General features: G+C 46.4%; 1 protein-coding gene across 1 annotated transcript in view; it reads left to right on the forward strand.

Annotated features, from left to right (window-relative positions):
* Window positions 1–24,576, forward strand: part of LOC123755302 (uncharacterized) — a 144,200-nt gene that overhangs the window by 4,659 nt on the left and 114,965 nt on the right. The window contains exons 3-4 of the mRNA XM_045737791.2: window positions 4,686–4,841; window positions 18,077–18,198. Coding sequence (XP_045593747.1) covers window positions 4,686–4,841; window positions 18,077–18,198 — 278 coding nt within the window. The remainder of the gene's footprint in view (window positions 1–4,685; window positions 4,842–18,076; window positions 18,199–24,576) is intronic.

Genomic DNA, 24,576 nt, shown 5'->3' on the forward strand with positions numbered 1-24,576 from the left:
ATTATTAAAGTACTGCACAACTTTTTGCTCTATGATGACCCTCTCAGTTGTTCCCCAGAGATTATGGTTTTCGCACCACACGGCCATTCACAAATGTCAGGTCGCTGAGACTCTCTTTGCCTATGAGTGGCCAGGGCTGATATCTAGTTCCCCATGAAAGGGGCAAGAGAAACCTATGGAGATCATAGATCAACCCACTAACACAGTGAACTGCTCAGAAAGTTATAGATCATCATGAAACAACCAATATCTCTATGAGAAAGATTAAAAGTCAAATAATCTGACCGATAGTTTGAACAAATCTCGGCTCTTTAGTGTCAGACCCTTCATCACCTGACTTGTGGTTTGCTACTGCAGCTGTGGATGCTGTCCTTAAATTGCTCACTCTGCTCCTGCAGGATGCAGTGATTGACTTCTGTGTGGGTTATTGTGCCTGCCAGCTTGCTGTTTTAAGATTCCCTTGAGGAGTCTACTTGGACTTTTTCCTTGGTGTTTGCTACTCTGCTCTCAACACTCCTTTTCCCAGAGAAGGAGGTTATTGTGGTATTCTGGTGGCTGCAGGTGCTGCTCTTCAGCTACTCGACTGTTCAGAGTGGGGTGCTGTTTCAATTGTCGGGACTGGTTCCTTTTCCATCTTGTCGCCAATCCTGTGTCTGTGCTTATCAGGCTCTTGGCTGGAGTAGGGGTTCTGGTACACCAGTTCTTAGGTATGTTAGGCTTAGCCTTTGCACCCTGTGGCTCTGCTGTAGGTACATTCTTGGCATTCACTCAGCTGTTTTGTTGTATGCCCCAGTGATGGTGTGGTAGGGGTTGACTGAATATATTTTAGCATGCTTGGTTGAAGGATTCATAGGTGGACATATCGAATAGCGTCTAGAGGTCCTCGATGGTTTTGTCTTAGCGACAAGGGGTGTTCCTGCAACATCCCCATTCTTGCAAAGTGTATCCCATTACTTTCCTTTTCCAAAGTGAGATTCTCTGAAGCCATGCTTCACTTTGAACCTGTCTGTTCTCAATTGTTACATTCTTTGTAATACATTCCGATTGACCACTATGACATAGGTTCACCAGGTGGTTTCAAGTGCCTCTTGGCTCACATTCCTGGCTCTTTGGATGCCAGTTGGCAAGTTTCCATGCACTGGGAGTTCAGGAATTGATTGGGGTTCAGAGTGGGGTGCCTCTTGTATAACTTTTGGACTCTGCTATTTGGTCCAAACCACACTTTCAAAATCTTCACCAAAATGACTTGCATGATCTAGGCCCTCAGTCAGTTGGTTTTTCTGCTGGCCAAGGATTGGGTCCTTCCTTTGTTGGCCTGCCTTGGCTCTCTGGGAAACTGGCAGAAATCTCAGGCGATGCCTTTTCAAGCTCAGACTTGCTTGGGCATTGTCTGGGATGCTAGGATAACCTCCCCATCTCTGCCGTGCTTGCCCCTGTTGTGGCTGCACCCCCCCCCCTCCCACCTCTCCTCCCCCCCATACCCCCCCTCCCACCTCTCCTCCCCCCCCATACCCCACCTTCTCTTGCCTCTCATGTAGCCAGTTCAGCCATGGTTTCAAATCTTTCTGGCCTAATGCCCCAATCCTATTCTCTTCCCACTTCTCTGCCCCTCGTAGTGGATCATTGGCTCGACCTATATCTGTATGACTTTTCATGGTTCTTCACAAATCTTTGTCTATGGTTTTTTAGGCCTTGTTTACCATCACATGTGGTAGGTCAAGTGGAGGACCTGTTGGTATTATATATACCATTGCTGTCAGTCAGTGTGATATATTTTGTTTCCTGGCTCTTCTTTCCTGACCTCTTTGATCCCCAGTTGATGAAAAATACTGTTTCTCAAATTGTTTGGCCTTGGCAGAACATCTCTTGCTGACTTTACTCCAGCCAACCCACTCCCCCTTTTTGTTCTATTGTTTTGGGCATTCTATCACCCCCGGCTAGTTTATCACCCCACTTCCCCCTTTAAAGCCTTCTTGGTCGCTGGATAAAGTGTTGTTGTTTTTGTTCTCCCACTTTTAGGTTTCTCCATCAGTTAAGACTTCTTACTTTTAAGGCAGCTTTTCTACTAGTGCTTGCTTGCAGCTATAAAGTTGAGGAGATTCATGCTTTTTTCTAAAAGTGTGGTTTCTGTTTCTTTTGACCTGGTCTACATTTCCTTCTAAGCCTTTACCTTTATTTGACTAAGACTGAAATGTCTGCCTTTCAGAGGGGTCTGTCGTATGTCGATGCCTGGTTTATCTGATTGGAAGTGCATCATACACTCTGTCCTGTGGTTATGATGTGCCATTCTTTACGTGCATGTCGTACTGTGTGGGTTGATGCTCTGTTGACTTGCTCTCTTGCATTCTGGGTCCATCTAATTACCCAAAGCTACTCAAAGCTTCCTAACAAGCTACCCAAATCTTCCTAACAATACGTTAGTAATAAATAAATATGATATATTTATTCATTATAATGTTGGTACTGTACTGAATGTAGAACATAGAAAAACATATTTTTACCCAGAAAAAGTTTCATTTCATAACGAAATTAGGCAGAACTAAACTGCCAGTGATGCCAAAGCAAGTCAATGGTCCAAGCAACAATGTTGTGGAGCAACTTATCCAACACACATTGTTGCTTGGAGATTGTTTGCTGGCATATCATCCTTCTGTACCTATCTAACCTAATCAATCTACCCAAACCTAACCTAACAAAACCTAACCTAACAAAACCTAACCTAACAAACCCTAACCTAACCTATCCAAACCAAACTTAACACTATCGCACCTGGAGCGTGCGCGCTGCAGACTTTGACGTCATACTCCTGGCAGTGCGGGCGAGTGTGCGGTTGAGCGTGTGGTTAAGCTTGCAGTTGAGTGTACACTGGAATGTGTACACTTGTTTAAATTTTCTCACCTTAATTCTCGTACTACATCGTTCATTTTAGTATCATTGTGTTCACAATAAAATTCCCAGCAGGTATATGTGAATATAAGGTCCAAAAGTCCAGCGTGAATCCCCGCAGCAAAGCCCAAAGTTACCCATGAACAAGCACCAACTGGCACACCACAACCTAATGTGTATACTCGTTTAGTTTGATATCAATTTTCGTGTTACATCTTTCATTTTGGTATCAAATTGTTCACAATATAAACGTGCATATTTTAAAACTAGTCCCATAATAATAATAGAGCAATAAATGGAATTTTAACATATTTTAAATTTTGGACGCTCATCATTACAAAATTATTTATATCTTTCCAGTGTTCTGACATAAATTTTCATGTTACATCTTTCATTTTAGTATCAAATTGTTGGCAATCTAAAGACAAGCATTTTAAAACTAGTCCCATAATAATAGCACAATAAATAAAATTTTAACAAATATTTTAAAATTTGGAACAAAAAGTATTTATAATCTTTCTAGTGTTCTGACATCAATTTTTGTGTTACATCTTTCATTTTGGTATCAAATTGTGCGCAATCTAAAGGCGCTCATTTTAAAACCTCTCCCAGATTGACCGGATAAAATTAAAATTTTTAACAAATATTTTAAAATGTTGGACGCCGCTTGCGTCCACGACTTGGACTCTAGAGAAAAATTGTGGATGCCAGGGGCATTCGAAGAGTGAGAAAGTGTTAATATAACTTGCAGGCAACAATATATCTTGGATAAGTTGTTCCACAACATTGTCACTTGGATCATTGACTTCCTATGGCCTCTCATGCCACTTAGTTTCATTTAATTTCGTTATAAATTTATATTATTTCAGAGTAAAAATATGCATTTTCATGTTCTACCTTCAGTACCAACATTATAGTGAGTAAATACATCATATTTCTTCATTATTTACATAATACTGTACTAGGAAGCTTTGGATAGCTTTGAGTATATTTGGGTGGCTTTGGGTAATTAGACGAACCGCACATTCCTTGTTCCAAGACCAATCTCTCCCAGGTCAGGTCCTGAAGGTTGTTTGACTCGGCCAACTGGTGGTTTATCCCTGCTCTCATGATGTGTCAAAATTTGCTGTTTTGTTGGCTTTCTTTACAAATACTCTATATCCATGGCAATATCTGGGCTCAGGAGACAAGGCAATCTGATTAGTGTTTTTTTTTGCTACTTGTTGGATGTCCCTAAAAATCACTGCTTGTGTGGCACTTGAGCATTTAGCAGAGAGCTTATGCTCCTCTGCCTCATTCCCATCCAATTGGACTGGACGGTAGTGCGACAGTCTTGCTTCATGCAGGTCTGCGTTCAATTCCCGACTGTCCAAGTGGTTGGGCACTATTCCTTCCCCCCTGTCCCATCTCAAATCCTTATCCTGACCTCTTCTCAGTGCTATACAGTCGTAATGGCTTGGTGCTTTCTCCTGTTAGTTCCCTTTAGTTCCTCTGCCACATTATCTTCTCTCCTGCTGTCTTCTACCTTGGTTCAGCTCTCTCCATTTTTCTGTTTTATTAATCTTTGGTTTCCCTTTCAGAAAAGTTGGCTTTCACTGCTCAGGCACAGTTGTGAGTTAACTACTGGGAGTTATGAGAGGGCCATTCCAGAAATCAAGTGTTAACTACAATGAAATGGAGAAAATTTATATTAAAATACTATGAATAATTTATGCAGTGGAAGCCATGTGTACAGTGGCAATCCTACTCTTTCATTAGTGTTTCATTTTCAGCTTGTAAAAGATAAAAATAAATTGCAGGCAATTCCGGAAGTGTCATGCTGAGTGTGGAGGTGGGACGGTCCTCATGGCCAACAAGTCAACCTCTTGTGACATTGCTGCCTGCAGTCTCTCTCATAACAGCTGAAGAATGGCGAGCAGGAAAAAATATAACTACAGTGCGCATGTTTAAGCCAGGTTTGTTTTATATTTGTGTTTTTATATACAGTACTTGACACAAATCTAAAAGCTACTGGCAACATTTTCAAACAAAAGTTTCTCTTTTATTTTAATAAGAATTAAGCACGACCCTGGCAAGGTCGTGCGACTCTGGCTCCCAAATTCCGGTCCTGTGCCTTGTGGTGTAGTGCTGTCCTTGGTGGTGTGCGAGCCAGGGGAATATTCACAAGTACTTGGGCTGCATGGGTCTACAGTCCCCTTCCTTAAGTGCCCAGTAAGTACTGCCTTTGGGGCTTGGGGCCATCTAACACAAGTCACCTTGGGGGCTACCTCCACAAGATCTTTTGCTGCTTGGTGATTGGCTTCCCTTGGATTAAGCTGGGGTGTTTCATGCACCCATGTTTACCTCTGGGTAGGGGGTAGCATTCATCACTGGTTGGGGAACAGGGTACTGTGCAGCTTGTTATAACCTCTCATAGTGGCCGGTTCTATTCCGCCTGGGTACGTTGTCCTTTTGTGGGGGTTTTCTTTTGTTTTTGTTTTCATGCCTGGTGGGGGTCTGCCCCTTGGTTTTAGTCTCACCCGATTGCATCTTAATGGTCCCCCGCTAGGCCCCTGTGAGTGTACATGTCCCGGGAGGAGGGTGGGGGGCAGCTTTAGCAGTTTTGTTGGTAATTTTTAGCACCGGTTAGCAGTACCCTGCCCGGGCTTCCCTTAGCATGAGTTCCATCTTTAGAGTCCTGGGAAACCCTGTGGGGACGTTTGGGTCCAATGGAAGTGACCCCTGGGTCCCCTCTCGCCTTTTTCGAGTTTGAGGGTTGCTTAGTCCCCTTGTCTCCATGTGACCTTCACCCTTTATGCCTCCATCACGCTGCCTGTTGGGTCGGTGACACCTTCGACCCAGAATCCTGTGAATTTTGTTGCTTGTTTGTGACTCGGTACACCCAGTCCACTGATGACACTATTCGGGTGCAGGCAGCTCAGGCGTTGCAAGCTCATTTTAGGTTGCTGCAGCACGCTAGGTTGGTTGCTGACCCAGAAGCCCCAAGGCTGCTCTGTTTTAGTTATAGGGACCCAGACTTGGGGGTGTTAGTCGCTTCAACTTTGGTTCAGCCCACACCCCCCTTGTCCTACCCCTGCTGTGGTTCATTCTGGTCCTCCTCCTCCTCCTCCCCCCCCCCCCCCCCCCCGTGCTTCCGGCTCCAAAACGTCTGATGGTTTCCGAGTTGGGGCAGGTTTGAGTTGATTCAGAGACTCAGGCTGTCACAGGGAATGTCCTTTCTGGGGTGGTGAAAGAGACAATCGAGCCAGTTCCTCCTGCCGAAGCATCTGGGTCTGACTAGTTGGCCCCCTTCCTTCCTTCCTGCTTTTCTGGCTGCTCTGGCTTTTCCTTTTGAGGCCGGGGCTTTGGGGAATGGCTCACCCTGAGTCCTACTGTGGAGGTTCTTGGGGCTGGGGGGGGGGGATTGACTTGGGGGGCCTTGGACCCTGTTGGACCGCACTTGGGTTTTTGTACATTCTGAGCAGGGCTTGCTGTTACAGGGAGTGTGGTTTTCCTTCCCCCCTTCCGCGTACGAGTTGGATTTGGTGTCAGCCTCTCCCTGGGTTCAGTTCCGTGACCCTTCGGGTCCATTGGTCCAGTCCTTCTGGAGGTTATCGGCTTCCCGCATCCCGGATTTCGCCTCTTTAATGGATCTGTCTTCATTCGGGTTAGTATCTTCGTCTCCTTACTGGGTTCGTTATGAGGTTCTGGAGTTGTCTTGGCTTGCAGACTGCCCTGGTTTTTCATTGGAGGCTTGGCATATGTTTTGTCGTTCCCGCACACTTGAATGACGTGAGGGTTTGACGGTGGTCCAGGTTTACCTGGGGGACGAGTTTGAGCACCTCAATGCATGCTTATTCACCCCTGCACTTCCTCGGGATGTTGGCATCGTGCAGCTTCACATGCAGGTTTCCACCCTTTCGGCTGCACTGGTTGCTGAGGACTTGTGCGCTTGTGGCCTTTTGGCTTTGATCTTGTGTTTCTTTACCCTTCTGGAGCTGTCCTCGGATTAGCTTGAAGAGGATGTGGAGGCACTTGGAGCTGTTCCTGGGTCTGATGCCTTGGTCTCGGTGGCACGTGCGTCATCTGCCTTGTTGAAGCTGTTTGCGCCGATCCTGCGGGATGCGGTGTCTCTGTTTTTTGCTTCTCGTCTCATGTGTTGGCAGGTGGTGCTCGCAACCTCTTTGTAATCTGCTTGGGCTCTGGCTTTTAGGTTTTCGTCGTCTTTTTGTCCCTTGCTGTTTGCGGACTCTGTGGTTGGGCAGTATCTGCAGGCAGTTTCCTCCAGTTGTTGTCTAATGTCAGAGTTGTTGGTTCTTCAGCAGGGCCCATGGGAGGTCTTCCCGGAAGGGTCGACCCAGGGCTCGGGGTTCCTCCTATCGTGATAGGCCAGTGGTGCCAGTTTTAGAGCCGGCGCAGCCTTCGGAACCGTCTTCGTCAGGTCGGTGCGGTGATTGCTCTGTGCGAAGGTCAGGTTCACGTAAGGGACGTCGGCCCTTTCGCAGTTTGTCCCATAGATGGGGCGATGGGGGGAGGATCGCTCTGTTTGCTCATGCCTGATCCTACGATTTGTGGGCCTTTCGGGTTGTTTCGATCGACCTGCGGTGGCACTGGGTGGTCCCTCTTCCTCCTTCGGGGGTTCGGGGCTGGCGGGGCAGGCATTTTCTCCTGTACTCTGTCAGGTCATCTCAGAGTGGGTGCATTTGGGCATGGTTGAAACGACGACGTCCCTCAGGTGGGTTTCCCGTCTGTTTCCTGTCCGGAAACGGGACTGTGCAGACCTGAGGTTCATTCTGGACTTGTCCCGTCTGAACCCCTGGGTCTATTGTCCCTTCTTTTGGATGACTACTCAGTCCCAGGTCTGGCTTCTTTTGGGGTAGGGCGCTTGGATGGTGTTCAGGACGCATATTAGCATGTCCAATATGCTCCTTCCCTTCCCTTCTGCTTCTGCTATGGTTTACCATATTTGTCGGCGTGCATTACACACCTTTGCATTGTGCGCAACCATCCGTCGGGTGCAAAACATCCAAACTTCAGTTTGGATGTTTTGCGACGGTTTAGTTATTTGTTTTGGTAGCCATTTTGCTCTTCTGGGAGTGCTTCCTACCCATCCGTGGGGCGGCGTTGCTGGTTGTGTTTACGTTGGGTTGAGTGTTTGCACTCGCAAACAAACATTTTACATTCTTGTGCTGAGTGTTTGGGCTTGCTTTTCTGGGGGGGAGCCCCGTCGGCTCCCCGGAGCTATCCAGGCTGAATGGATATGTATAACTTTCTGGCATCAGTCAAAGTGCTAGGAGTTCTTGCCTACCGGGGACCACGAGCCAGAACCTGGCCCCCTCAGAGAGGCATGAGGAGCAATGGCCTATAGAAACCCCCTTGTGATTGGGAGCATTCTATGTCTGCCATCGACCGGGACAGGCACCCAGAAAGGTAGGTGCCCCAAAACAAACCCCTATTCTGGTGAAATTATTGCTACCGAAAGCCGAACGAGTGGACAGAACTCCCCAAACAAAATTATCAAACTAGCATGACGTCATCACGTCGCCGCGCCACCGTTTGCGCAACCCCCCCCTCCCCAAGAGGGGAAAGGGGGAACCCCAGACCCTCCACGCCGGCAATCCAACTGGCAGTTCTTGGCTGATGGTATTACTGGCTGGTCGAGTGCCTCTGGCTCCGGTTTTTGTTTCAATTCTGTGCCTTGTGGTGTGGACTGTCTCTACCGGTGGGGTGTGAGCCAGGAGTAAGATTCCACGATACTCGGGCTGCATGTGCCTAGGGCTATCTTCCCTAGGTGCCCTATAAGTACTGCCCTTGGGGCTTGGGGCCACCTTCCACAAGTCGCCTTGGGTTCTACCTCCGCTGTGTCCTTTACTGCTCGGTACTGGGCCGCCCTTGGAGTCGGCTGGAGTTTTGTTGCCCTGGTTTGTCTCTGGGTAGGTGGTAGTTTTCGTCACTGGTAGGGGCGCGGGGTACTGCACAGCTAGTTTTCACCATTAACAGCGGCCGGCTCTGTTCCGCCTGGGTACGTTGTCCTCTTGCGGGGTTTTTCTTTTGTTTTTGTTTTTGCCTGGTGGGGGGTCTGCCTTTACTATGGTCCCCCTTTCCTGTTCTAGGTGATTTTCTTTCGAATTCTTCTGTTGGTGGTACTCCCCGTTTGGCCCCCGTGAGTGGACACGTCCCGGGGGTTCAGCTTTAGCAGTTTGTTGGTAGATTTGGGCGCCAGTTCGCGGTACCCTGCCTGGGCTTCCCTTAGCGTGTACCAAAGGCTAAGGGCCCTGGGAAACCCCATGGGGGCTTTGTGATCCTCTAGGTGTGTCCCCGGAGTCCCCCTCGCGTCCTGTGAGTTTGATGGTTGATCTGTCCCATTGTCTCAGGGTGACACTCACCGGTTGTGCCTCCTCCATGCTGCCTGTTGGGTCCTTGTTCTTCTGACCCGGAGCCGTCCGATGATTGTTGTCGGTACGTGCTCTCCTTCACCCAGCCCACTGGTCTCGATAATCGGGTGCAGGCGGCTGCAGCATTGCTTGCTGGGTGTATGTTGCTGCAACGCTCTTGGTTGTTTGCGGCCCCGGATGCCCCGAGGCTGCCCCGTTTTGGTGGTTGGGGTCTGGACTTGGGGGTGGGAGTTGCTGCGACTCTGGCTCCTTCCGCTTCTTGTTCTTCCCCTTCTGTTCTGCTCACTTCCTCCCTTGCTTCCTGCTCCAAACCATAGACGGGTTTCGGGGTTGGGGCGGGGTCTGGTTGGGTTGAGACTCGGGCAGTCTCGGGGGTTTTCCTCTTCCGGGGTGGCGGCGGAGGCATTCGAGTCGGTTCCTCCAGCCGTGCCGTATGGGTCTGACCAGTGGGCTCCCTTCATTAGTGTTTGCACGGCTGCCCCGGCTTTTCCTTGTTAAGCTGGGGCTTTGGGGGTGCAGCTCGGCCCTGGGTCATGCCGTAGAGGTTCCCGGGGTTAGGGAGGGGTTGCCTGGGGGCCTCGGCCCCGTTTGCCCCTCTTGTGTCTTTGTACCTTTGGTGTGGGGCTGGCAGTTCCTCAGTGGGGTTGTTCCTTCCCTCTGTGTTCCTGTTGTTTTCAGGTATGCCCCTCCCTGGGTTCGGTTCCGTGTTCCTTCGGGTTCGGTTCCGTGTTCCTTCGGGTTCGTCGGTCCCGTCGTTCCTGGGGGTGTGTTTCACCCCCTTTTCCTTACCCTTTTCGCTCTTACGTCGCGATGCTGTTAAAAAAAAATAAAAAAAAAAAGTGTTCAGGTAAGGTACATCCATACAAGGTGTGAAACAAACATTGATGGATTTCTATATTGACCTAGTACACAGTGCCTAAACCCGCTTCATATCGTTGTCCCTGCATGTTCCTTGGTCAGGGGTGCTTGTCGTGGTTCTCGTTGGTTCGCGAGTCTCTTCGTACCTTCCAATATTATTGGAATGTCTGTTGATTTTCGATGTGGTTTCCCTCGGGTCTTTTGTCGGCCTTGTTGGTTCCCTTCCATCATCTGTTTTCTTTTGCTTTGTTTTCGCCTTGTTTTGTTTTCGCGTCGTCTCTACTTCCAGTTTCAGCGTTCTTTGTCTTCGTTCCGCACGCCTTCCTGGTGTTTGTACGATGTCTGTACTTTGTGTGTACAATTTGTGTGTCTGCCTGGTGTACGAGCCACGCCTCCCGGTGGACGGGTGGTGAGTTTCGTACCTCATGTGCTAGGGCCGCGGTGTGCGTTTTGTTTACGGGCGGTATGCTCGTGTGTTCGCGCCGTGTCTCGTGGTTTTCTACGGCTTCTTGCTCGTTTCTCCCTCTAGTCGTGGCCCTCTGGATGCTGAGGGTGTTTTGGATTTATATCTGGGGGTGTCACTTTGTTCTTCCTCTGCTTCTTGGTGTGGGATGGTTTGGCGTGGCGCCGCCTCCTCCCCCTCTGTACTGCTTCGTCTTCTGCAGGGCGCGCGCCTCTGGCCGTATTTCTCCTTCGACTTTGCGTTTTATTCAGGTAAAGGTACGTACTATGCCTACTGCCTCGAGTATGCATGGCTTTCGGGCACACCTTTAGTGCTGCTCCTAGTACTGTATGTTATTTGGCTCGCCTGTGTTGTGGTACGGTCGTGTGTCTGCTCTGCAGGTGAGGTTGTCTTGTCTGGCACTACTGTCAGCCTAGTGCTGGTTCTCACTTTTGGTGGGGTGCTTGCCTAGTTGTGCTTGCGGGGTTGAGCTCTGGCTCTTGGGCCCCGCCTCTCCTGTCAATTGACGGTTGTGCAGTTTCCTGAGCCTTTTGGGCTCTGTCTTCATGTTTGCTCCTGTGGGTGGCGTCTGCCTTCTCCACATGGCTTTGTGGTGCTTTTTTCGCTTCCTTTCCCCTCTGACGTTGATCTGGTTCTTTTTAGTGTCTGTGGCTCCTTTGGGTGCTCACTACCTCCTGTGTCCCCTTGTGCGAACAAACATACGGACATAAGTACAGTGGACCTGCGGAGGGCCTATTGGCCCGTGTGAGGCAGCTACTGTTTCTTGCCATTCTTTCCCACTCACATGCATGTCCAACCCGCCCTTGCACCAGTTGTGGGGCCCCACCACCACGTTACGTGGTAATTGGTTCCGCGCATCACCGGGCCCTGTTACCGTGCTGGTCATTCCGCCGGTCTTTCCTGATTCTGCGCTTCTCCCTTTAATGCCCACAATGTGCCGCAAGGGGTGGCGTGTGCCACTATCCCAGTTTCTATTGTTTCGTGGAGATTGGTCGATAAACACAAACACTAAGGAACTACTTATCTTTTGTTGCATATACAGTAGTTGCAGGTGATATTTTGGTGGGCAATGGTGCGAGTTGGGCGCACCGAGTGTCGGTACGGTGTCTTGCATATCTGTTCTAGACCACACTTGCAGGTAGACCAGTTATTATACGCTACTCTGCTGGTTATATGCTTGGGCACCGCCTCACAGTTCTCCACAGGTTGGCAGGACTTTTCCTAGGACGTACGGAACGGTTTGAGTTCCATTGTTGGTACTTTGTAGAGCTTTGCTTCTCTAGTTAGGCTCATGCGTTTGGAGCGAGTATCTTCTTGGGATACTCTACTCCGCCACCCTTGTTCACTGTTCCATCCTTGTTTACTCTTCCCCGCTTGGCGGGATTGCGTCGATGGCTGCTGACGGGGGTGTTTGGTGTGGTGTTTGGTCACCTTGCATGTGTCTTTAGTACCTTTTTTGTCCATCTTTTGTTTTTTGTTGTCTTGTGGGGCTCTGCCCCACATTTCGGTGCTTTTGTTTTCGTTGTAGACCCCTGGGTCTTTTCCCTGTCTGGACATTTTCCTTGCCTATCTTCGGTGCCTGACTGCACCCTGCTGTCCGTAAGGTCCCTCAGGTATGTACGCGCTCCTCTACACATTTTGTGGTTGGTCATGTGCGTTACTTCCTGGCCGCTCCTTGGGCCGTATTCGTGGTTTTCCTTACCTATTTCCGTTTTTCCTCCCCCATGCTACACTTTTTTGTGTGTCTGGGTCAGAGCTTCTTGATTATCCTGTTTGGTGCTCCGGTGGGCCTCTGTCCATGTTCCACGTCCTACTTTTGGAACCGGGTTTGCTGGGTTCCGGTCCTGGTTTCGGTTTTTCTTTGTTCCTTTTCCGGACCGGGTGTGCTTGCTTTCCTGCGGTTCTCGTCCTCGGTAGTTCTCCTCTTGGATGCCTCGGGGATGCGTGTATCATTCTTCCCTGCTGGAGCTGGTTATGTTGCTCCTTTGGGTTGCAGGGTCGCTGTTTTTAGATTCGCGTTTTGCGCTCTCGATCGTGGTGTTCGTTTCTCGTCGTTTGTGTCGGCACAGGTGGGTTCGTTATTGGTCTCCCACCTGCGTGTTTCGTCTCGGGGGCGATGTGTGGTTTTCCTATCACTGTGAAGGGTCCTTCGGTCTTTGATAGGGTTGGCTTGTCTTCCCTTCGGGGTTGTTCTGGGACCGTCGTCTCGGATTGTCCTGTCACCTCTTGTTGGGTGGTGCTGGCAGAGCCGCTCCTGCTTGCGTTCAGTGTTGAGGTTCCTTCTGCTCCATTCCACTTGCTGTCCTGGGCGTTGTTCCCCTCTGGCCTGCTCTTGAGTTTTGGGGCCGTCCTGGTCGTTGGCCTGGGTGGTCTTTTTCTTCTCGTTTTGGTCTTTATTTTGTCTCTGGTTTTGGTTGTTCAGTTAGGACGTGTGGTATCCACCTCCCGGTTCCTTCCCTGTTTTACTTATCTTTGGTGAGGTAGCTCCGGGGAGCCGACGGGGCTCCCCCCAGAAAACCAGCGTTGAATGTTATGAAATGCCATTTTCTGGGTGAGTCCCGGAGGCTCCCCGGCATCCCTCCCTCCCTCCGGTCGGCGGCGTTTTTCGCATATTTTGACATCCAGCCTAAGAACTGCCAGTTGGATCGCCGGCGTGGAGGGTCTGGGGCTCCCCCTTCCCCCTCTCGGGGAGGGGGGGTTGCGCAGACGATGGCACAGCGACGTGATGACGTCATGCTAGTTTGATAATTTTGTTTGGGGAGTTCTGTCCACTCGTTCGGCTTTCGGTAGCAATAATTTCACCAGAATAGGGGTTTGTTTTGGGGCACCTACCTTTCTGGGTGCCTGTCCCTGTCAATGGCAGACATAGAATGCTCCCAGTCACAAGGGGGTTTCTATAGGCCATTGCTCCTCATGCCTCTCTGAAGGGGCCAGGTTCTGGCTCGTGGTCCCCGGTAGGCAAGAACTCCTAGCACTTTGACTGATGCCAGAAAGTTATACATATCCATTCAGCCTGGATAGCTCCGGGGAGCCTCCGGGACTCACCCAGAAAATGGCGTTTCATTACATTCAACGCTGGTTTTTTGGAGTTTTCAATTAGTTCATGCTCTCTTAATCTTGGGGACTGTCGTTTCCCCTGGGTGTGACATATCTCTGGTTTGGGCTATGTCCACTTCGTTAAGGGTTAGGAGGTGCATGGATTGTTATGTTTCCTGCATCCCTGCTGTGGTATCCTTGGTTGTTTTGGTACGTTTGTCATTATCTCAGTATCGTTTGTCTTATCTCAGAAGCAGAATGAGGACATGTTTAGCACTCCAATAAACAACATGAAAGTGGAAGATCCAGACAATTTCTTTATGCGGGATATTCAAACCTCTGTAAATATAACTGATATCAACACGAGCGCACTAAATTTTGAAAGAGAAATTGAAAACATGCCCATGCATTCGGCCCCAGGTCCAGACTCATGGAATTCAATATTTATAAAGAAATGTAAAGTGCCGGTAGCACAGGCACTCAGTATAGTGTGGAGGAAGAGCTTGGACACGGGGGAGATACCAGATGCACTTAAAGTAGCAGACGTAGCGCCTCTACACAAGGGAGGGAGCAAAGCATTGGCAAAGAATTATAGACCAGTTGCACTAACATTGCACATCATAAAAGTATTTGAGAGAGTGATTAGGAGTCAGGTCACCAATTTCATGGAGACCAATGACCTTCACAACCCAGGCCAACATGGATTTTGAGCGGGAAGATCGTGCCTCTCACAGCTACTTGAGCACTACGACAAAGTCACTGAAGCATTAGAAGAAAAACAGAATGCTGATGTGATATACACGGACTGCGCAAAGGCTTTCGATAAATGTGACCATGGCGTGATAGCACACAAAATGAAGTCAATGGGAATAACCGGTAAAGTAGGACGCTGGATACTCAGTTTTCTGTCAAACAGGACTCAGCGAGTAACGATCAACCATATACAATCTAGTCCAAGTGCAGTTAAAAGCTCAGTACCTCAGGGTACAGTCCTTGCACCGCTGCTTTTCCTTATTCTCATATCAGATATAGACAAAAATACAAGTCACAGCTTCGTATCATCCTTTGCAGATGACACAAAAATCAGTATGAAAATTATCTCGGCTGAAGACATTGAAAAACTTCAAGCTGATATTAATAAAGTTTTCGACTGGGCATCAGAAAATAACGTGATGTTTTAACAGTGATAAATTCCAGGTACTCAGGTACGGTAAAAATGAGGACCTTAAACATAATACAGAGTACAAAACACAATCAAATGTACCCATAGTAGGAAAACAGCATGTAAAGGATTTGGGAATAATAATGTCTGACGACCTAACGTTTAAGGAGCATAACCAGGCAAATATTGCAACAGCCAGAAAAATGATTGGATGGATTACGAGAACTTTCAAATCCAGGGATCCCATCACAATGGTTGTACTTTTCAAGTCACTTGTGTTGTCCCGTCTTGAGTACTGCTCAGTACTCACTTCCCCCTTCAGAGCAGGAGAGATTGCTGAAATAGAGGGAATACAGAGAACATATACGGGACGCATAGACGCGATAAAGCACCTAAATTATTGGGATCGTCTCAAAGCCCTCCAAATGTACTCACTAGAAAGAAGGCGAGAGAGATATCAAATAATATACACCTGGAAGATACTGGAGGGCCAAGTACCAAATATACACAGTAAAATAACAACGTACTGGAGTGAACGATATGGAAGAAAATGCAGAATAGAACCAGTGAAGAGCAGGGGTGCCATAGGCACAATCAGAGAACACTGTATAAACATCAGAGGTCCCCGGTTGTTCAACACCCTCCCAGCAAGCATAAGAAATATTGCCGGAACAACCGTGGACATTTTCAAGAGGAAACTAGATTTATTCCTCCAAGGAGTGCCAGACCAACCGGGCTGTGGTGGGTATGTGGCTCTGCGGGCCGCTCCAAGCAACAGCCTAGTGGACCAAACTCTCACAAGTCAAGCCTGGCCTCGGGCCGGGCTTGGGGAGTAGAAGAACTCCCAGAACCCCATCAACCAGGTATCAACCAGGTATGTCGCTGCGCTCCTCTTGTTGTGGTTGTGGGGGTCGTGCTTCAGCTCTTCAGGTGTGCCTCTTCCCTGTGTTTTCTCCTGGGATTCCCATTTCTGCGCTTCTGGAGCATCTGCGTTTCTCCGTTTGTAGCCTTCACCTCAGCCCTGCATCCTGCATTCCCTTTCTTTCCTACTTTGCTTCTGGGGAAGTTCTTTCCTTGTCTCTGTGGCTCCTTTGGGTACTCTGTTTCCTCTGGTGTCCCTTTCTAGGTGTTTTACTCATCTTGAGTCATTCATCTTTTCCTGCCCTGTCCTGTCTGCATTGACACATAAGACTTTCTTTTCTCTTCCTCAGGAAGTTATATATCTTGGAATTCCTTTTATTCCCTTGGTATGTGTTGTTTGCTTTCACTCCTTTCTTCCGGATGTCTCTGCTGCATGACATACTTTCCATGGATCCTTCCATGGTTACACTCCAGCTGCTGCATGCCATTTTTGTAGTTTCTTTATATTCCACATGTCCTACCTTGTATGTTCTCCTGGGGATGTTTGGGTGGTTATCATGTCTCTTAGTCTTGTGTTTCCAAACTGTGGTCATTAGGTCGTTTCCTTTCTTTTCTTCTGGGCTCCAGTTTTGTGCTCGGTATTCTTGCCCTGTATGCTCGTCCAGCTCCCAAACCTCTGGACCTCAGTATCCTGTCCGTTTTCTGGCAGTTTTAGCTGTGGAGCTCTTCTCTTAGGGTTATGGAAAATAATATATATATATAGTATATATATTTATCATTCTATATGAACAACTAATTTTCCTGTGTTCAAGTGGTGCATCTTTTCCGACGGCAAATGTGGTATCTAGGGTTTTCCCTAGGTTCATTTCCAGGTGCCCTAGGATTCCTCAGATTCGGATTGCATCTGTGGTTCCTTGTCTCAACCGTGGGGGTCTCTGCGGTCCGTGGCTTTTGGGGCTGGTTGCTTCGGGTGGCTCTTCTGCTGAGTTCTCGGGGTTTCGCTCTCTGTGCCATTCATATTAGGGGGTGTGTTCCACGTCCTGGCAGACAGCCTGTGCGCTTCATTCCCTTTTTCCCGGAGGGATAGTCATTGCCGCCTCCTTCCTTGACTTTGTCGGACATATGGGTGCCCGGTGGTGGACCTCTTTGCATCGGTGTGGTCTTGGCGTCTCCTTAAATATGTAGTGGTTTCCTGATTGCAAGGCCTTCACGGAAGACGTTGCCAGCAGGACTGGTCAAGGTGGGGGGTTCCTGTGCCTTTATTTCCCAGTTCCAGCTGTTGCTTTGGGTTCTGGCTCGGCTGAAATCCTTTCAGCGAAGAGTGCTTTCCCACCGGGCCCACGGTGGCTGGCCTAGCCTTATTTTCAGGCGCTGCTTGCTCAGTGTCCGAACCCGGGAGTCTTTCTGCAGCTCAGCCTCTTTCAGCAGGTTGGGCCAGTGAGTTTTTGACTGGGCAGCAGAAAATAACATGATGTTTAACAGTGATAAATTCCAGGTACGTACTCAGGTATGGTAAAAATGAGAACTTTAAACAAATATAAGGTACAAAACACAATAAAATCTGCCCATAGTAGGAAAACAGAATGTAAAGGGCCTGGGAATAATGATGTCTGACGATCAAACGTTTAGGGAGCATAACCAAGCAAATATTGCATTAGCCAGAAAAAATGATTACGAGAATCTTAAAATCCAGGGATCCCATCACAGTGGTGTACTATTCAAATCACTTGTGCTGTCCTGTCTTGAGTACTGCTCGGTACTCACTTTCCCTGTCTGAGCGGGGAGAGATTGCTGAAATAGAGGGAATACAGAGAATATATATGTTATATATAATCACGATAAAGGACCTAAATTATTGGGATCATCTCAAAGCTCTTCAAATGTGCTCCCTAGAAAGGAGACAAGAGAGATATCAAATAATATACACATGGAGAATACTGGAGGGCCAGGTCCCAAATCTACACAGTAAATAACAGCATACCAAAGTGAAAGATATGGAAGATAATGCAGAATAGAATCAGTGAAGAGCAGGGGGTGCCATAGGCACAATCAGAGAACACTGTATAAACATCAGAGGTCCACGGTTGTTCAACATACTTTCAGCGAGTATAAGAAATATTACCAGAACAAACATGGACATCTTCAAGATAAAACTAGATAGTTTTCTTCAAAAAGTGCCAGACCAACCGTGCTGCGGTGGATATGTGGGCCTGCAGGCCGCTCTAAGCAACTGCCTGTTGGACCAAGCTCTCACAAGTCAAGCCAGGCCCCAGGCCAGGCTTGGGAAGTAAAAGAACTCCCAGAACCCCATCCAGGAGGTATCCAGCAGTGTAAATGGTGGAAAATAGAAATATAGAAAACAGTTAAAATTTGTTTTATGCTTAAGTATCCATATTTATTTAAAAATCATACTCACATTATTTTTGTTCATTGCAGGCGATATGAGTAGTGAAGCTTTTAGAGAAAAATGGGACAAAGTGAGGATTGTGTGTTTACAGCCATTCCGGAAAGATACACAGTTTGGCCTCTCACTCCTCCGACTTCATACTAATGTTGAGGTAAATTGGTTATTCATTAAGTTAAGTCATCATTATCAATACCCCCAATGTTCCACTTTAATGGGGTGGAGTGGCACTTAGTCTTAATTGGAAAGATGATAAAAACAAATATGTTCAGCCCACTCTCAAGTTATTGCATGGGAGTCATGAGGTGGTGAGCATTTGAGTAACCACATACTGTACTTATTCCATATCTAATCACACGTGCTTCATTTAACACACAGAATGCATTTCTAGAAACTTGAGTGCTCTGCAGGGTCATATTGTGCATGTGGAGATGCATTCCCAACATCATATCTTGTTACCTACGACCAGTGCATTAACCTTTTTGATTCTATATACTGTTATGGTTGAAAGACAAAAGCAAATGTTCACTGCAATATGCTACCTTTACCAAACGATTCAAAAAAGGTTTCCACACACTGAAACACGAGTCTAAACATCTAGTCTCTAGAACAGAAGTTTGGGCTTGGTAGCAAAAACTGTTTGGCAGTGATAGCAAAAACATCACTTGATGCAGTAAATCAAAATCTGCCAGGAATAATTAGTTTCTGTTCAAGAGCAATGTTTTTGTTTTTATTAAAAAAAAAAAAATATGACCAAGTGTTGAATAATATTAAATACCCTTTTCTCATAGTTCACCGAGTTATATCACTGGCTGCTAAACTCTTAGGACTTGCACCAGGCTTTCGAGATCCATCAAATCCTATTAGAAGCCAAGACACGAATCTGGCATCTCTATACAAAGTGAGGGGGAACTTGGGGATTAGAGATCAACTCAAGACCAAGGAAAAATTTACAAGATAGTATAAACACTTAAAAACAAGCAACTGCTTGAAGGGAAATTAGTAAACCTGAAGAAAACAAGGCAAACAATCAATGCTGTGGGGTAAACACCCCAGCCGTAATGTGTCAGACTGCCATCTGGTGACAGTCATGGTCACTGTGGGTCTCCGCCAGCCAGCCACCTCATTCATGAATAACACTAAGCAAAATTTCCCCCAACTCACAAGAGAGAAAAAAGGGAACAAAGTAGTTATGAGGGCCTACTGGAAAATGCCATTTCGTTACATATAATGCTTAAGTTCTGGAAGGGCTTCCTCAGTGAGAGAAGATGGCTAGAGAACATCAGTTCTGCAATAACAGGTTTACCACCCAACCCATACACAGGTGACAAAAACACAGCCTAATATCTCCAAGCACAACAGGTCAATTCCATATCCCACTGGAAGAAGAGGAGACTCAGGAAGGAGAGAGGGCTGTGACAACAGGCCATAAGGGCCAGAAACAAGGGCTGAATTGGCCTTATGGGTGGCAGGAAAAGCATTCAGCTGGTAACGTCTCCTCTTATCTCACACAGAGAGAAAGTTCTTGACCGGTAAAGAGAAGACCAATGACCTTTTGCCTCCTGTTCAGGCAAAAGTGGGCCACTACAACTGCCTGGCAATCTGGAAACAGTCTAATAAACTGCAAACTGCCAATTTCACACAGAGGCAAACAGACGGACAGTCGAATGACTTGCAAAGACAAAGGAAAAAGGCCTCATCTACTGATAACTCGCCAACTTCATATGGAGGTGAGAAAGGCCATTTGCAAAGGTGTTCAACTTACACTAAATGGGAACCACACTGAGGATGAAATTCCAAGAAGCCAAAAACCCCAGGTTTAGGCAGTGGATCACCAGGGCACAATCAGAATGAAGGCAGGGAGCAGAGCTCTGCAAAAGACAGACAAACCAAATTTTTGTCTGTCTCTTGTGGAGCTCCTGCACAAGAGACAGACACACCAGTAGATTGCAGCAGATAGACTATTGCGGTCTACTGTACTGTGAGGTGCACTAACTGAATACAAGATATGACACATCTGTAAACAGCCTGAGTGATAGAGGTTTGATGGTTTCACTGGACTGATAACCTAGGTAAGGTAAATAACAAACCAAGATCCTCTATGAGCATTGCAGATCACACACCAAATAGTCTCGACTGTAGCAAAAGAATGCCCACTGGAAAATATGGTACAGCATCATCAGCCAAATACAGCCTAAGTGGCACTTGAGGTCCCAATGGGAAAGCAGGGACCTCCCCAGCACCACCTTGCATTGAAGGCACAGCTGCAAAAAGTTCTTACTGCAGCAGAGAGGAGGCATCAACTGGGACTTCCTCCAGTTGACTAGAAAGTCAAAGTGGTTCAACTGGAATAGAACCAAATCCCTGACTGGCATACAGGCTGACTTATGAAGATGTCAAAGCACCATGTTACAGTGGTACCTCGGAATGCGATTGTCCCTGTATGCGAGTTTTTCGGAAGACGAGCAGGATTTCCTCGGAAAATATGTCTCGGAAGGCGAAGGTTACCTCGCAACACGAGTTTGTTGATACGTGTACAGGCCGACTGGCGCGTGGTGGCATGACGATCGCGCCTCAGTTTACCAGTGTCTCGTGTCCAGTGACTATCCCACCTGAATTCTTCACAAGGATTTACAGTTTTTTATCGTTTTTTTGGCCATTTGAGCATAAAAGTTGTCATTATATATCTTGCCATGGGTCTCAAGAAAGCCATTGGAAAGGTTCAACCTAAGAAAATAGCTGTGAGTAGAGGCAGTAGAGGATGTCCCTTCTTGATTAAGAAAATGTGTGAAGTATGGGAAGAACTACAAAGTTTTGTTGAAAAAACTCACCCAGATAAAGCTGTAGCAGGCCGTTGCATTGACCTTTTAAATGATAATGTGATGTCTTACTACAGACAAGTGTTAAAATGTAGGGAAAAACAAGTGTCATTAGACAAATTCTTAGTAAAACAAGCAAGTCCTAGTGGTATGCAGGCAAAATGTGCCAGAGTGTGCATACCAGTGAAGTCCTCACTGCCTGATGTGATAATGGAAGGGGACTCCCCTTCCAAACAGTAACTCCTCTCTTCCTCCCACCTCCTCACCATCTTCCATACGCCTACAGCATTCAACAGCAAGGTAAGTAATAACTTGAACATAGTTTTGTAGGTTTATTTAGATGAATTAGGTATAAACATTTAGTTTGATGTGGGGTTTTTGGGGTAGTCAGGAACGGATTAATTCATTTCCCTTTATTTCTTATGGGAAAATTAGCTTCGGAATGCGAGTTTTCGGAATATGAGGCGTCTCCAGGAACCAATTAAACTCTTAAACTGAGGTATGCCTGTAATTAGATTTTGGTCCTGGCTTCTGGTAGGCTTGAGAGGGGTCTCGGAGGCCTGGTGTGATTCCCTAAGGCTTGACAGCTACAATGCTGTAGCTAGCTACTAAGAGCTATACAATTATGACAATAAAATCTTTGTTTGTAGTCCCATATGGACCCAAGAAGAGTATAGGGGTCTTTATGAAAACTTTATGAAATTAAAGTTTCGTAGTAAAAGTTTTAAAAATGAATTTTGTTATTTTAACAATACACGTAATACAGATGATAAAAATTATAGTACAGTGCAATGTATAAATACATAATGTAAGTACAGTAGTCTTGTATTCTTTGCTTAACCCTTAACATGCTCGGGGTTTAATATCCTGTCATCCCCACAGGCGCATGTCATTTTGAAAAAAAAAAAATTATTTTTTCTTCCTAACCTGTTAATTTGTGTTCACTGATCACGGGAAAAATAATTAAAAAATCGTAAGTGGCATATATTGCCCGCTATAGGGTGGGGAAGTCTGGCAAATTATAGGCGCTGACTCAGCATGCGTCCCAGGTGGTCTGTTGCTCGCCAGCTGTCAGGCCGGAGTTGCCACAAAGAGATAATTACCTAATTATTTCAATGTCTCTGATTGATTTTTCATATTTTTTTGCTGTAATATTATTCAATAGTGTGTAGTTTGATATATTTATATAATAAAATGAGTGAATCATTGCTGTACTCAAAAATATGGTGTGCATATTGTTGATTCAATTATGTTCATCAATCAGTGAACAAATACTTTGTCGGTTATTACACTATAAGCACAGGTTATATATAAGTATCTGCATGTTTTGTTCACTATAATGAACCACTAAGTAGCTATTATGAGTCAAAAAGTAATGAGGAGTGACCGCCGTGTACCAGCCAGCCACTCACACCCTCCCTCCAGTCATCTGACTCTCCCACAATACTGTTTTTGCTATAATTCACTATATACAGACGTTATATATAAGTATCTACATGTTTTGTTCACCATAACTGTACATCTAAGCTTGTATGGTGAGTAAAGGCACAAAGACGTAGGACCTCACACAGCTGATGGCTGCCGCCCTCAAGGCCAGACACACTAATATTTCTCCTCCAACAATACTGTGTGGTGTTATTACGCTATATATCTTATATACAGACGTTATATATAAGTATTTACATGTTTTGTTCACCATAACTGTACATCTAAGCTTGTATGGTGAGTAAAGGCACAAAGACGTAGGACCTCTCACAGTCAGCTGATGGCTGCCACCCTCAAGGCCAGACGCACTAATATTTCTCCTCCAACAATACTGTGTGGTGTTATTATGCTATATATCTTATATACAGACGTTATATATAAGTATTTACATGTTTTGTTCACCATAACTGTATCTCTAAGCTTGTATGGTGAGTAAAGGCACAAAGACGTAGGACCTCACACAGTCAGCTGATGGCTGCCGCCCTCAAGGCCAGACGCACTAATATTTCTCCTCCAACAATACTGTGTGGTGTTATTACGCTATATACACACATTATATATAAATATCTACCTGTTTTATTCACCATACTTGTACAAATAAACTGGTATGGTGCCCAAAGACCATCGTGGTAACCACCCGCCAAACACACACCGAAACTACGACGTTGGTACAACGTTCGAACAAGTTTTAACACTTCCTAACCAGTTATAACAACCAATATAGCAAGTTGTAACAATGTTCTAATACGTCATAAACACGTTAAGCCAAGAAGTAATAACTTTATTACAAGTTGTAACAAGCGGAAAATAGAGACAGTTTTGGTTTGTGTTTCCAGGGCAGTAAACAACACCGTCGTCTGCACGGTGGCGTCGTGCAGACGACACCACCGCCCTCACCAAAATGGCGGCTCCAAACCTTCTCTTGCTGTTTATACCCTCTATACACACGTTATATATAAGTATCTACATTTGTGTTCACCATAGCGAACCACTAAGCTGGTATGCTGAGTGCAGTCAATAAAAGGTGGCCACAGAAGACATCGCCACCACCCTCCCTCCCACAGCATTACTCCTCCCTCCATGGCGTACAGCGCTAAATATCACCACAATCCTGCTATTATCAGAACCCTGGTCACTTTTATCACAGTCAGGGGTCTTCTGTAATAATATCATTGCTACATAATAGCATTAACAAGTATATTTTGGCATTTTTAGGTGATGCTGTGGTCACAAGCTGAACAGCAGTGCTGTTAGCTCATGCTGCGTGCATCAGGCTTGGTTGCTCACTCAATACTGAGGCCAATAACACCCGGAAGTTTGGCCCACGATTTTTTTTTTAAATGGCGTCTGTTTACAAGAGCCCTGATGAAGGTGTGGTGAACCCTGTGTATCCGCGGGCCATTTAAATCTTGCGTAGTACTCCAACACCACATATGACGTGATGCGCAGTTGACTGAAACAACGTCCAACACGTCATATGACGTGATGCGCACTTTAAGGGTTAAAAAAATACACTTTAAGACACACACTCATGCACATTAATTTATGTAAAAAAAAAAATGACAAATTATACAAATTTGCCTTTTACTCTCCCATGTCAGTTGAGTTTGCCTTGACACATTGGTGTACATTGTAGATGTCAGGAATAGGTGCAACTTTCTGGATATGTATATTGAACAATTTTAAAATGCTGAATAAATTTAGTTCAATTAATTAAATTTCTGAAGAGCACCAATATCCATCAGTACAGTATACCAATGGTAAAGACTTTACTAGTTTCCTACTTTACCTTGCTAATACGGTGCTCGGCATCAAATTACCTAATTTTTAATCTTATATTGGTCCCATACATCTTGGTCCTTGATGATTACCCCCTCACAGTACTCGTCCTGTAAAGCAGCAAAAACATACTAACCTCAACTTCTGCTCCTATTCCATCACTTACCTTCATCTTGCCAATAATGGTCCACTTCTTGCTCACCTTTTTCTGGGGGGAGCCCCTACGGCTCCCCGGAGCTAGCCATGGCTGATATGGATGATATTTTGCATCAGTCGATGTGGGTGGAGTTCTAGCCTACCGGGGACCATGAGCCAGAACCTGTCCCCCTCAGAGAGGCACAGGGAGCAATGGCCCATAGAAATGCACATGTGATTTGGAGCATTCTATATCTGCCATCGACCGGGACAGGTACCCAGAAAGGTAAGCGCCACAAAACAAACCCCTATTC

The sequence above is a fragment of the Procambarus clarkii genome, chromosome 20 (genome assembly GCF_040958095.1).
Source record: "Procambarus clarkii isolate CNS0578487 chromosome 20, FALCON_Pclarkii_2.0, whole genome shotgun sequence".
Taxonomy (NCBI): Eukaryota; Metazoa; Arthropoda; class Malacostraca; order Decapoda; family Cambaridae; genus Procambarus; species Procambarus clarkii.